The 15379-nt window shown below is 35.7% G+C and overlaps 1 protein-coding gene across 1 annotated transcript in view; it reads right to left on the reverse strand.

The window, feature by feature from the left end:
- The window catches only part of asz1.L (ankyrin repeat, SAM and basic leucine zipper domain containing 1 L homeolog), a gene marked incomplete at its 3' end in the record, with an annotated part of 41747 nt that continues 26368 nt past the window's right edge, over positions 1-15379 (reverse strand). Inside the window, 6 exon segments of the mRNA NM_001091030.1 lie at positions 1-563; positions 1915-2028; positions 3827-3932; positions 7147-7259; positions 11538-11594; positions 12528-12600. Coding sequence (NP_001084499.1) covers positions 405-563; positions 1915-2028; positions 3827-3932; positions 7147-7259; positions 11538-11594; positions 12528-12600 — 622 coding nt within the window.

Here is a 15379-nt window from a genome sequence, read left to right on the forward strand (position 1 = left end):
GGAACATTGAAACATTTAATGAGCTATTAAGAGATACAGAATAAGAAAAACAGTAATTTAAAGTAAAAATTACATTTAGACCACATTGATCTAACTGTAAACAATATAAATTCAAAATATTCTGAAGGTTTAGATAACAATACAAACAATGTATTTCAAATTCAAACTAACCTTTTGTTAGTCTACAAGCTTATAACTAAAAACACAGAGATATGAAAAAGTAAACAGTACATTAATTCTTAGGGGTGAAAAAAACAAGATTATTCTCAGTGGAATATGTAGTAAATACCAATATATACATATTTTTGCACTAACAAAAAACTCTTTTAAACAGGTATATCAAAAACACAAAAGAACGCTATGAAAAATAAATGAAAGTCTTCGGTTTCGGATTTACGGATTCATCATAGGGAACAGTCCCTATTTACCTTCACAAGTAAAAAAATAAAACCAAAGCTTAAGAACATTGCAGCAGACATTTTCAGCAGCCCATACTTCCTCCATCCATTCTGATCTTCCAAGGGTGGCACACGACATGGTGTATTTTGCTGTCCTTTTTTGAACTGTGGTACATAAAACATAATTAAGGGTAAGCAGCACATTGCACATTCTGCATAGATTTTTCGAATAATACAATTCACAAATGCCAATTTGAGCCAAAGAGCTAGTTTACCTATGGTGTTACAGTATGAAAGACTTGTTACCTTTGTTGGTTCCTTAAAGATGCAGCTTCACATGGCTGCATACCATTTAATCTTTATGGGATAAATCATAATGCATTTAATTGCATACTGCTTGCTAACAAAAAGGTTCCAGCTGTTCTATGTGGCTCATAGAATGCTCCGTCATAGGGGGGTAGCCAAACTGCCCACAGAAATACTTTACTACATTGCCGTAGTTACCTTCTGCCCTATATACTAAAAAGAGAAGCACAAAATCACAGCATATTTATTGTGGGTGGCTGAAATTTGGCAGCTCCCATATATGCATGGCAAAATGGTCACGAATGCTAGAAAATTCTGGCACCTTGTGTCTGCATGTGTAAGCCCCCCCCCCACTTCAAAAATGAGCCTGCCACTTATTTACAGGAATAGTTAACCAGAAAACTAAGTTTTTGTTCTACTTGATTGAGTGATCTCTCTGTTGTGTGTGAAGTTACATGGGAATAAATGATCCCTACTGGCTTCGGCTAATATACTGTAGATGTTTGAAAAAACAGCAGGTAATGCAATGGAAAACTAACACTAAATAAAAATACTTCCTGAAAAAATGTTTAAATCATTTCATATTCATTAGTTCAGAGTTTCAGATCATATGTATTTAAGGGTTCGAAGTTTCAGTGCATCACTATTAAATATAAACTATAATGTTAGTTTTGAGGCTGACAATTAATATGACATGACTAATATTACATGACATTAATACTGCATGATTGGGGGGAGAATGTATTCTGTGCTACAATTCAATATTGCTTATTTTATGAATGTTTTGTTGTGCAACTTGAATTACTACATTTTATGATTTTCAATTGTAGTTTTACCAACAAAAAAAACCAACAACTAAAAATGTGGTGATGATCTCAGTTTTTGTCCCTGGGCCACATGGCATCATTCAGAAACAGATTCCTTTGTGACACTGATGCTTCATTTACTGAATCCACTCTGGTTGCTTTCTTTCCTCTACAGGCAATTACTCAAAGTGACCCTTTGGCAAGTGCTTGTCACTGTGGTGTTGGTGTGGAAGTGAATAATTTGGTGCTAACACCTAGTTCTGATTAGTTCACCCTTTCACTCAGTCACATCTTTACACAATTATAATCAATCTTATTTAATGGCTACTATAGTGAACATCATCTTCAGCCAGCAGAAGAGATCTAGAACAGATAAAAAGGTATACAGTAGAGGATATTCTTACCTTAGTCAAAAGACACTGCAAACTGTAAACTTCTTTGTTGAGATCAGCTACACTTGTGACAATATCTTCACACACAGAAGTGAAGTTCTGCGTATAGTCCCATTCCAAAACAATCTATGACAAAAAGTTTCAATTTCAAAAGCAAAATATAATTAACCTCCCAATAGGAATCATCAGCAAATGATGTATATTTATTTCAGCTGGCTGTGTAGCCTGGTGTGCAATACCTGCAACAATGCACATTCTTATCAGCCAGTAATATAAGTCAGAGGACATGGAAGAGGTAACAACATTGTCTTGAGTATATTTGTCTGTAGATTTTACTATGGAAAAGTAATGTCAGTCATGATTGGAATTTTCCCTAGAACTGGACTCCAGTAGAATGAATATGGTTGTAATTCAGCAAAGGAAACGATCATTTCTAACAGTGTTCTCTACACCATATGGACCAATTTGCAATATGAACTTCTGTACAGTTTCCAAGAACGAAGCGATGAAATTTAGGCCGGGGGGTGAGAGCTCTGCTCCATGCATATCTAAAATCTTAAACATCTTTGGTGGTCTCTGTGTCTTGTAGTGTCTTGTATTCACAGGTGTGTATGCTTACTATGTGTGTCTGAAACCAAGTGCTCCCTAAAGCCGAACAGACGTGCCTTGACTATTCTTATTGGCGGGTGAGAACTGAAGCAGGCAGAGATGGCTCTTTAAAGCATCAGTTTAGTGTAAAAATAAAACAGGACAGATTGGCCGTGCAAAATAAAAAGTTTTCAATATAGTTAATGACCAAAAACATCAACCTACAATGGCTGGAGTAGATGAATGTCTAACAAAATAACCAAAACCCAATTTCCTCTTTTGCAACTCTGTAACCGTCAGTCAGGGACTTGATGGGGGCTACATGGAACAGAGCTGTTTAGTTAATTTGCTTTTGTAATCATGAGCACCAAAGTCAGAATTCAAAAGCAAACTAACTGAGCAGTTATGTCCCATGTTAGATGCCCTTTAAGGTGCAGAACTTTGCCCTTAGACGGCCATCAAAAGTGTGTGGTAGACATTTTAGACTCATGCCGTGTCTATTTTAGGCAGACAGAGGATTAAAATAGTAGTCCTATTTTATGGGTGGAATTTTAGAGCTACAGCACAATCTGAATCAGAATATTAGTCTCAAAATTCTGACACTGGAATCAATTGAGTCTTTATCTGAAAAAGATAAGTAGAAAAGAGTCAGTCAAAAATAAGTGTGTGTGGTAAAAAATGGTAACCTACATGATGACCAGAAGAATGTATTCCTAAAAAACTAAATGGACATATACACAGTAATGTTTTTCCATTCAATCCAATAAAAATTTAATTTCATTTTAATATTAATTTTCAGCATAGCATCAACTGTACAATGTCATAAATGTTAGCCTGTAAAACTAATTTTGCAAAATACATTTACTTACATTTGCTTTCTGCACACCCCCCTGCACTGACAACTAAGCCCTTCTGTAGCCACACCAACTGCTCAAATCATGTCCCAAATTGAACTATGTGTTTGAAGAAACAGATACAAGTATGGGACCTGTTATCCAGAATGCTCAGGACCTGGGGTTTTCCGGATAACTGATCTTGCCTTCATTTAGGTCTTCATACCTTAAGTCTACTAGAAAATAATTTAAAAATTAAATTAACCCAACAGCCTAGTTTTGCTTCCAATAATAATTAATTATATCTTATTTTGAATCAAGTACAAGGTACTGTTTTAATATTAGAGAAAAAGGAAATCATTTTAAAAAATATGGATTATTTGTATAAAATGGAGTCTATGGGAAATGGCCATTCTGTAATTCAGAGCTTTCTGCAAAATAGGTTTCCAAATAATGGATCCCATACCTGTAGTAGTAAAGACTACAAGCGTAGTAGTACTTACATTCTGTGGATTCAAAGGTATTTGGTCATTAACCGCTCTGACTGTTTGGGTAAGGCAGTTGCACTGTCTATTAAGTTTAAGAAGAAATGCAAAAAGCTCATCACTGCTGAAAAAAATAGAAAGATGTGAACCAATCTTACATAAACAATTGTGGATTTATTGTAAAAAAAAAAAAACAGTAAATAATATAAATTCTTGAAGTTATTTATCAACCATTTATATTCTCTTGAGCAGACAATGCAAATGTGTAATGTTTATATACAACGTCCAATTGTATCACATTATGCAGAATAAGAAAATGCAAAAGTATTTTTACAAGAAAATAACTGTTCAGGATGGTGCGATGGCCATAGTTACATAGTTAAATTGGGTTGAAAAAAAGACAAAGTCCATCAAGTTCAACCCCTCCAAATGAAAACCCAGCATCCATACATACACACCTCCCTACTTTTAATTAAATTCTATCTACCCATACCTATACTAACTATAGAGTTTAGTATCACAATAGCCTTTGGTACGGTGATCCTCTTTATGGGTAAAAAGGTCCCCTGCCATTTGTCTATAATGTCCTCTAACGTACTTGTAAAGTATAATCATGTCCCCTCGCAAGCGCCTTTTTTCCAGAGAAAACAACCCCAACCTTGACAGTCTACCCTCATAATTTAAGTCTTCCGTCCCTCTAACCAATTTAGTTGCACGTCTCTGCACTCTCTCCAGCTCATTTATATCCCTCTTAAGGACTGGAGTCCAAAACTGAACTGCATACTCCAGATGAGACCTTACCAGGGACCTATAAAGAGGCATAATTATGTTTTCATCCCTTGAGTTAATGCCCTTTTTTATGCAAGACAGAACTTTATTTGCTTTAGTAGCCACAGAATGACACTGCCCAGAATTAGACAACTTGTTATCTACAAAGACCCCTAGATCCTTCTCATTTAAGGAAACTCCCAACACACTGCCATTTAGTGTATAACTTGCATTTATATTATTTTTGCCAAAGTGCATAACCTTACATTTATCAACATTGAACCTCATTTTCCAGTTTGCTGCCCAGTTTTCCAGTTTAGACAAATCACTTTGCAAAGTGGCAGCATCCTGCATGGAACCTATAGTTCTGCACAATTTAGTATCATCTGCAAAAATAGAAACAGTACTTTCAATGCCCACCTCCAGGTCATTAATAAACAAGTTGAAAAGCAAGGGACCTAGTACAGAGCCCTGCGGTACTCCACTAACAACACTGGTCCAATTAGAAAATGTTCCATTTACCACCACTCTTTGTAGTCTATCTTTTAGCCAGTTCTCTATCCAGGTACAAATACTATGTTCCAGGCCAACATTCCTTAATTTAACCAGTAACCTTTTGTGTGGCACTGTATCAAATGCTTTAGCAAAGTCTAAGTAAATCACATCCACTGCCATCCCAGAATCGAGGTCTCTACTTACATTCTCATAAAAAGAAATTAAGTTAGTCTGGCAAGATCTATTACGCATAAAACCATGCTGGCACAAACTCATAGTATTATGACTTACACAGGTATCTACTTAGAAATGTGTTGTGTGCTGGAGGGGCCCAATATCCAAGTAACACAATTACACAGTTTATCATTAAGGGTTTCCTACTCTACACACATGGATTTTCTTTATTTTACCTTCATATTTAATAAAATGCACTAAGTTTGCCCAGTTGCAGTAACCAATATAAACCAATAAGGTATTTGATTTCTGGCATTTGGCATCCTAATTTTTAGTAGATCGGTAAGTGGGACATAGTGCCCTAAACGTCCCATTTGCACTCATGCAAATGCTTGTCAGGTGATGGAAAAGTGTGTTTGTGTCCACAGTATGAACACATACAAAGGGATCATGTTGTTATACTGTTTAATATAGAGGACTATTTGCATATGTACTTGTGCTCCCATGTTGTTTTAATAACTAAAAATGTTTTTTAGTATAGGGGTGTCTCTAATATCCAGCATTTTACATAGGCTTATATACATCCTTTTTGCGATCAGATTTCAGTTCTGAAAGATAACATATATATATAGCAACTAACCAATGAACCATATTTTAGGCTTTCACAGCTTCGTAACGGATACTTCAAAAATGCTGCAAAGAAAAGCACTACAAGAGGGGGGGGGGACACTCACTAAAGCTTGATGAATTACCTATTAGTCTCGGTATAGAGGCAAAAAAAACCACAGCCATCAACAAAAACAAACATTTGCAGTGAGGATGACAGTGTGTGTCACAATTTAGATAATGATAAGGAAGAAACCTCTTCCTGCTTTACTCGCAATCACCTGTCCATGAAATAAAGTTTCCTCTGTCGTTGAAACATATACCAGGTACATCAGAAGGGTATTTATGTGTATTACACACACACACACACACACACACATTTGATCCTGGTTTATTCTGCCAATAATAATGTCTGGCATAGATTCTATGAGTAAACTATATGCAAACTATTTTGTGTATTCTCAGCACTGATTAGAGGGAGCTGCAAATATGTTGTTTTTTGCATGCTATTCCTAACGAATATTGAGCAAGCACATTATTAAACAATTCCAGTGTTTCTATCCTCTAGTTACTACTACTGTAGCATAATATATAAGTAGCATAATATATAAGGAATAACATACACAATCATCTTGAAAATTTGGTGTCAAAAAACATACAAACAAGCCTTGAAGACTTGTTTTGTTACATCTCAAAGGAAAAACTGATCTTTGAACAAATATGACAAACTTTGTATTGTAACTACATTTTTAACCTTTTTCAGTAAGAATGTGAAAGCATTTAAAAAAACTGGCATACCACTCAATCACCTTATCAATACAAAGAGAAACTTTTTTTTATGTTTTAAACATAAATGGATCCAACACATTTAACAAATGGATTCAGTACTTCCAATATTTCTAATTGCAAAGATTAAATACTTCTAATTACTGTATAAAGGCATGGGGTCTATTATCCTGAATGCTAGGGATCTGGGGTTTTCTGGATAAGGCATCTTTCTGTAACTTGGATCCCATTCCTTGAAATCAGTTGAACATGAAATAAACCCAATAGGATTGTGCAAAAATATTTTGTACAAAAATAATTTTTAAAAACCAGCAGTATTTGATTAAAACGGACAATATAGAGGAGATAGACTTTCAAAAAAGGTGAAGTTTTCTGGATAACAAGTATTCGGATAAGGATACCTGCATTGCAATTTTTAATATTATATTAAAAATATACTTGAAGTCCTGACACACAAACATTTGAGAGTGATTAATCAGGCTCCAGCTAATTACTGTATGAACCTTTACCTGGATTCTAAGTTCAGAAATGTGGAAAACTCCTCAAGCCTTGCATCTTCAACTTGAATTTCTTTCACAGCAACAACAATTTTCTTACAATCCACTTCACAGCTAATGCCAACCTTTGTTTTAAAAAGAAAGCTATTTACTTACAGGAGGACCTGTCATTACATAAAATACACTGAAGTATAAAAGTTGTATAATAAACCTGCTAAAAATGGGTCTTTATTCTTTTAACTCAATAATTTCTCCAAGGCAAGCTAGTAGGTAAAAAAATATATTTTATTGACATCAATAGTTAAAAGACATGGATAGTATCCCCTCTAACGCCTAACGCGTTTCATGCTTACCCAGCACTTAGTCATAGGCAGAATCCAACTAGTCTCTCTTGCTCTGTTCCTTAAGTACTAGCACGTGTAGTCCCTCCCCTTAGTAAAACCAATCACAAGCATATGTTACAATTGCCATATATCATCCAATGGACTACTGGCTTTGTTCAGATACAATGATCTATGTGTTAGATAATCCATGTTACAGGGCATGTACAGAAATATAATTAAAAAATAGTCATGTATAAATAACTAAATATAACAAGTCACATCAAATATATAATTGAGGCCTAGTGGCAACCTGGTTTGTAGGTGAAAAATCCAATATACCTCTCTTTTCTTTAATTTCATCAGAAGGTCACCCCCTCTAATGCCTGTCTTAATTTGTTCTATTCCTTGTATATAAAAATACTGTAAATTACTATTATTACATTCTTGGAAGTGCCTAGTGACATTGGTTTTGCTGCTTAATTTAGTATTACTCACTTGATTGATATGTTCCCTGATACGTTCTTTCAATGATCTAATGGTGCAACCTACATATTGCTTACCACACTTAGTGCAAGTAATAAGGTAAACTATCCCCTTACTGCAACAATTGATATAACGTTTAATTTTGTATGTAGTTGTAGTCACAGTTGAATTAAACTCTCCAGAAACTTTTAAGTATTTACATGTGACGCAACGATTGTGCCCACACTTAAAGCAACCGCTGTATCTCAAAAAATCCTGTTTGCTGCTGTTTTTCTCTTTGAATAGGCTCGGAGACAATGAGTCAGCTAGGGTGTAAGCACGTCTTGCTACACATCCTATTCCCGGATCTAATGCCCTACAGAAATCACTATCAGCGTATAGTATAGGCAAAAACTTTTTTACTGTTTTAACAATTTTTTTGTATTGTCTGCTGTATCGTGTAATAAAAGAAATTCTTTGGCCAAATTCTCTTGTGTATTTTATTCTGTGGGGTCAAGAGAATATCCCTGTCAGTGTTTTCAGCTCTAGTATAGGCCCTCTGAATTGACCTATTGTTGTACCCCCTTTCTTTAAATCTGTCCCTCATTTCGTCTGCCTTGATTTTGAATTCACCCAGAGTAGAGCAGTTTCTGCGCAATCGCAGGAACTGCCCTATTGGAATTCCAGCTATTTGACTCCTTGGATGGCAAGACTGTGCATGAAGCAGAGTATTACCACTGCATGGTTTCCGAAAAATTGTAGTATGTATGGTATTGGCTTTAGTCATCAATTTCACATCCAAAAATTCTATTTCCTCCTTAGAGAATGTGACAGGATTTTTTGAGATACAGCGGTTGCTTTAAGTGTGGGCACAATCGTTGCGTCACATGTAAATACTTAAAAGTTTCTGGAGAGTTTAATTCAACTGTGACTACAACTACATACAAAATTAAACATTATATCAATTGTTGCAGTAAGGGGATAGTTTACCTTATTACTTGCACTAAGTGTGGTAAGCAATATGTAGGTTGCACCATTAGATCATTGAAAGAACGTATCAGGGAACATATCAATCAAGTGAGTAATACTAAATTAAGCAGCAAAACCAATGTCACTAGGCACTTCCAAGAATGTAATAATAGTAATTTACAGTATTAGAGGGGGTGACCTGATGAAATTAAAGAAAAGAGGTATATTGGATTTTTCACCTACAAACCAGGTTGCCACTAGGCCTCAATTATATATTTGACGTCACTTGTTATATTTAGTTATTTATACATGACTATTTTTTAATTATATTTCTGTACATGCCCTGTAACATGGATTATCTAACACATAGATCATTGTATCTGAACAAAGCCAGTAGTCCATTGGATGATATATGGCAATTGTAACATATGCTTGTGATTGGCTTTACTAAGGGGAGGGACTACATGTGCTAGTACTTAAGGAACAGAGCAAGAGAGACTAGTTGGATTCTGCCTATGACTAAGTGCTGGGTAAGCATGAAAAGCGTTAGGCGTTAGAGGGGATACTATCCATGTCTTTTAACTATTGATGTGAATAAAATATATTTTTTTACCTACTAGCATGCCTTGGAGAAATTATTGAGTTTATGGTTTTACCTCTGTTTGGTCACTAGAGGTCTCCGGCATGCTTACCAGTAATATTTATTGATTCTGCTCCCAATTTGATTCTAATAGTTCTCTATTCTTTTGTCTACATTTGCTAGTTACATTTTCTGATGTCTCTTGTACTGACCAAGTACCATGTTATTGTTTCATGCTACTGGGTAAAATCCCAATATTAAAAAACAAGAGAAATATAGTTGTGGTAAGGTGTGTCAAAAGCTCACAAGTAACAACATGGCGTCTGGGTGCACGTGCTTCTAACCTACAGCTTGAGACAGTACATAGTTGCTAACTATAGTACTTGCTCTATAGTAAGGACTTTTTCACGTTTTCTGACTAAAAAGCACACTATTTTTTAATATAAAATTCCATTAACATTATAAAAATCTGTTACTGGTTTTACACCCCAGTGAAAATGATTAATGAGACTGTAACTTAAGTTTATCAGTCAAAAATTGGCAAAAGTCTGTAATTCTTACAAAAATAAATGTTTTCAGTTCACTTGGTTTTACATTAATTGGTATATCAGAAGCAATGTTCTTTTCCAATTAAATAAAATATTATATTAAATAATGATATGCGGTCTCAGAGATTGCCATTTGACAAGCAAATACAAAGTTATTCTAATACCTGCCAAATGAAAAACATGTCCAATTCTATTCCGTTACTTAAAAAGGAATTTTTAAGGGTATACAGTCAAATAAATTACCACCAAATACAGTTTCATACATGTTCAGCTATGTGCACCATATCCTTTACAGATGTTAAAATGACAGGGATGTCTATAGTGTTGAGGTTCAAATTTGGGGACAGATTTAGCAAGAGCTGTGTCAGAAGCGCATTTATGTGCCTCAAAACATAGAACAGAACAGTGCAGGTTATTTATAAATACTGGGAACATTTGCACCTAACCCATGGCAACCAATCAGATGATTGCTTTCAGTGCTCAACCTGCAGCTGGCTGAAAAAAGCCAATCACTGATTGGTTACTATGGGTTACTGCCTAGGGGAAAATGTACCCAGTGTTTATAAATGAGCCTGTGCAAGTAATGCAGTGGTCTTGACTCCTGAAAGTTTATATTTGTCTTAGTAATGCAACTTTGTCTTGGGTTGCCCGATATTATATATCTGCCCAGTGAAGCTCTTTTCTGAATGCAAAATTTAGATGCAAAACAGAGTGTGCATTAATGATGTTTTTTGAAAACTTGTGCCCATACCCATCACTGAATGATCCCAAGACAAATTGCACATCATTTTACGTTACGTGTCAGTTTTATTATACAGTATCTTAATGTCAAAATCTTTGAAAACACAAGGAAATGTTCACAAATTACTATACTATAATTACCCAGAACTTTAAAATTGAAACACCTTAGGGGCTCCAAACAACAATTTCCAAATGCTAACAAACCCTACCAGGCTCACGTCCCACAGGTATCATAGGGCAGGCACACTATCGCACACAGGGAGCATAGGGCACGCAGAGTATGGCACATACAGGGAGCATAGGGTATGCAGAGTATGGCACACACAGAAAGAGTGTAGCACACACAGGGAGCATATGGCATGCATAGGGCATGTAGAGTATGGCACACACAGAGGGGCAGAATACAGTTCATACTGTGCTACATACAGTGACAATACTGGTGCCCGTCCAGTTTGTATGAGGTGTGAACAATGTGGGCAGTTTCAGTCTGGGTCTGAGGTGTGAATAGTACAGGGCTTTAGGGGTGTGAATAATAGAGTTGTTACAGGTGTGAACAATACAGGGGATTACAGTCTGTATTTGAGATTTAAACAATACAGGGGCCAGTTAATCTCAGTACCTATACCTTTTAAATCTTTCACAAGGTAAGCAGTCACAGCAGACAGACTTTCATGTGGAGAGCCACACAACAGGGGTGGGGGACTGCCAGTTGGACAGCACTGCTATAGCATAACTACTACACTTCCAGTGACAGATTATTGAATTTGTTTAGTAAAATACCTTTTTGAGTTCCTCTTCCTTAAAATGTAACAGTTGCCTTAGCGTTATATCGTTCTCCTAGTTAAAAAAAAGTATTATGTTTAAAACTCCAGTGTATGTATATAACAAGACACTGTGCACAATACAAACACACATTTAAGCAAAAAACAGCAGTTACAGAACTACAGTTTTAAAAGAAATACTCAAGAAATACTTGTGTTTAGTTGCTCAATTTATTACTGTGGGAAATTAAGGGTGTTATTTATCAAAATTCATGTTTGTGCATATACTGTATATTCTTTGTGCTGCTAGATCTGGCATTCTAACAATATAAATCCTTTGATTAAAGGGGCTGTTCACATTTGAGTTAAACTTCAGTATTATGTAGAGAGAGATGTTCTGAGACAATTTGTAGTCTTACAGAGCATTTGACTTTTATTAAAAAATAAATAATGAAGACCGATTAAAAAGCAGATTGAAATTGGCCATGCTATAACATACAAAGATTTCATTTAAATGTGAACCACCCATTTAAAGGTGGCCTATCATGCCAATAAGTTATTCTAAATCCTATGCTATAATTTTAGTTGAACAAAATAAAGTTATACAGTGTAAGGTAAGTTTCAAGTTTTCGTCATTATTTTGACATCAACAATTAGAGCATATAGTATACCATTTTGTGGAAACAGTTATCAAGGCAAGCTTTGCATTATCCCAAAATCTACTGTACGTGTCTAAAAAAAGGACCTGCTGCACATGCCCCCTTACTGTTATGTGCATAGCCTGTGCATGGGCATGTGAGGTCAGTGGCATCAAGGAAGTGTACAAATGATAGTAAAAGTAATTGCTGTGCCTGAGGCATAGAGGGAGGAAAGGTAACACATGAGTGACATTTTTAAATTAACAAGTGGATTTTATAATACACAATAGAAGTTTATAACCACTGAAAATTATAATTGTACATTGGAACTTTTATAATCATGCAAAAGTATGTTTTAAATTATTTTTTACCTTAAACAGTTCTGTCAGGTGTTCCAAATCCAAGCCACCCAGAAACACCTCTAGATCACTGGATGTTGAGTAACTACAACAGAAAGGAAAAAAAAAAGGGAATTCAACTTTACTCGACTTTCAGCTGGACAAAGTGATATTGTGATAATGACATCAGTCTAAGAATGTTCCCCAGTCTGTGATGGACTCTGAAAGTGAAAGGCTATCTTGCCAAGAGCGGCCTGACAGATTCAGAGAAACCTCTTCTAGTACAGAGCACTGAGTCAAAATCTACAATGTTAAACTAAAAAGCTAAACTATAGCTAAAAGCTATACCCTTCTGACAGCAAGTCCAGTGTCAGGTATTTACTATAATTTGTCTGCCACCATACTCGCTAGGATGACAAAGTATTCCTTAGCTAGGCCAGTACCCCAAAGAACATTTTTGTTAATTTAATGACGAAAAAAAATATTTCTATTTCTAAATGCACTGCTAATTTTGTTTATGGGTTAATAAAAACGTATATTTTTAAGTCTTGTAGCAAATGCCCCTTGTAGCCACGGGTTTAGATTCAACATATCTCATTTAAAATCAGTGCACAAGAGCCACGAATATCCTATAAATTGTATCCTTATAAATGGTGCTTAGTGATGTAATCAGTTATAATCAGTGCTTAGTCATGTAATGCTATGTCAAATGACTCACTGAAACTTGTGTATTATAATAAATAATGTAATGTAATGTAAAAATGAGCACTTGGTCTTTGGATTTATGATCATGGAACTTCTTTGGTCACAGGGAATGACATGACCTTGTAAGGATAACACCTGTTTGTCTTGCTGCATGGACATTTCCAACAATAACCAAAGCTTTATTTAAATATGCAAAACCTATTTGGAGCAGAAACAGGAAAATGCACTACAAGCCCATCACACTACTGGGTAGTGCTGCAGAATGGATTGGTTGAAATTTGCCCTTAATATCGTCATAAATTGACAGCTAGAATTTCAAAGCTCCAAAAAGCTGGAAACATTGCAAATAGAGTATTATATGATGGATGGAAAGTTTGATTGATAGAACAGTTGAAATGAAAAGAATGGTTAAGAAATTGTATTGCCTTGCTGCATACAATTATCCAATTTCAATTAATCAAAAACATGAACATGGGTGATTACTATTGTATACTATGGTCTTCAGGAAATGCCCTAAAGCAGCATATGGTCCATGTCAGTAGCAGGGGATACAGCCTGAAGAGCTGCTGGGCAAAGTACAGGTATGGGATCCATTATCCGGAATCACATTATCCGAATTACAGAAAGGCCGTCTCCCTTAGACTCTATTTTATCTAATTAATTCAAATTCTTAAAGGGATACTGTCATGGGGAAAAATAATTTTTTCAAAATGAATCAGTTAATAGTGCTGCTGCTCCAGCAGAATTCTGCACTGAAATCCATTTCTCAAAAGAGCAAACAGGTTTTTTTATATTCAATTTTGAAATCTAACATGGGGCTAGACATATTGTCAATTTCACAGCTGCCCCAAGTCCTGTGACTTGTGCTCTGATAAACTTCAATCACTCTTTACTGCTGTACTGCAAGTTGGATTGATATCACCCCCTCACTTTCCCCCCCCAGCAGCCAAACAAAAGAACAATGGGAAGGTAACCAGATAACAGCTCCCTAACACAAGATAACAGCTGCTTGGTAGATCTAAGAACAGCACTCAATAGTAAAAACCCATGTCTCACTGAGACACATTCAGTTACATTGAGAAGGAAAAACAGCAGCCTGCCAGAAAGCATTTCTCTCCTAAAGTGCAGGCACAAGTCACATGACCAGGGGCAACTGGGAAATTGACAAAATGTCTAGCCCCATGTCAGATTTCAAAATTGAATATAAAAAAATCTATTTGCTCTTTTGAGAAATGGATTCAGCGCAGAATTCTGCTGGAGTAGCACTATTAACTGATGCGTTTTAAAAAAAAAAACATGTTTTCCGATGACAGGATCCCTTTAAAAATTATTTCCTTTTTCTCTAATAATAAAACAGTACCTTGTACTTGATCCAAACCAAGATACAGTATAATTAGTCCTTATTGGAAGCAAAACCAGTCTATTGGGTTTATTTTATGTTTACATGTTTTTCTAGTAGACTTAAGGTATGAAGAACCAAATCATTATACGGAAAACCCCAGGTGCTGAGCATTCTGGATTACAGGTCCCATACCTGTACAAAAAACATGGAAGCCTGTGCCAGTTTCTTTGTACTTTACACCCTGACCCAAGTGTGATAAGTGAGCACGATTATGTTTAAAACTACTGTTTACAGAATGACTATACTATGCTTCATATGTTGAAAAGGTATGCCTAGAAGGAAAAGGTATTTTTGATATGAACTGCAGTTCAACTCAGGGTCTTGAAATCTGTGTTTTACATAACATTAAGCATGTCACTCATTTGGCTGCTAGTGGGATAAATTTGGGCATTCAGTTGGAGGCTCTTGTTGGTGCACTTTAATTTACTGCCACCTTTAGTTTTCACAATGTTGGCTGGGCTTGTATTATGCGGTGTAGCACATTCAGAAAAGGAGCACATTTACGTGATATTGGTAATGAGAATTTATTTAAAGGAGTTTGCACAATAATCCGTGCCTACATGTGAAAATTACTTTTGACTCTTTTACTGGCTGGAGAGCGCTTTGTGGGCATTTTTATATACAACCTATTTTAACCAGATGCAATAAAAATTATGTTTTATTCTTATTACATTCTGACATTGCCATCTAGTCCCAATATTTGGGGAAGCAGCGGTACAAATTTAATTTTGGAGGATTTAGGGAACTGTGAGATAAAGTCTGAATAGTCTTATTGCAT

This window comes from Xenopus laevis, chromosome 3L, assembly GCF_017654675.1.
Source record: "Xenopus laevis strain J_2021 chromosome 3L, Xenopus_laevis_v10.1, whole genome shotgun sequence".
Lineage (NCBI taxonomy): Eukaryota > Metazoa > Chordata > Amphibia > Anura > Pipidae > Xenopus > Xenopus laevis.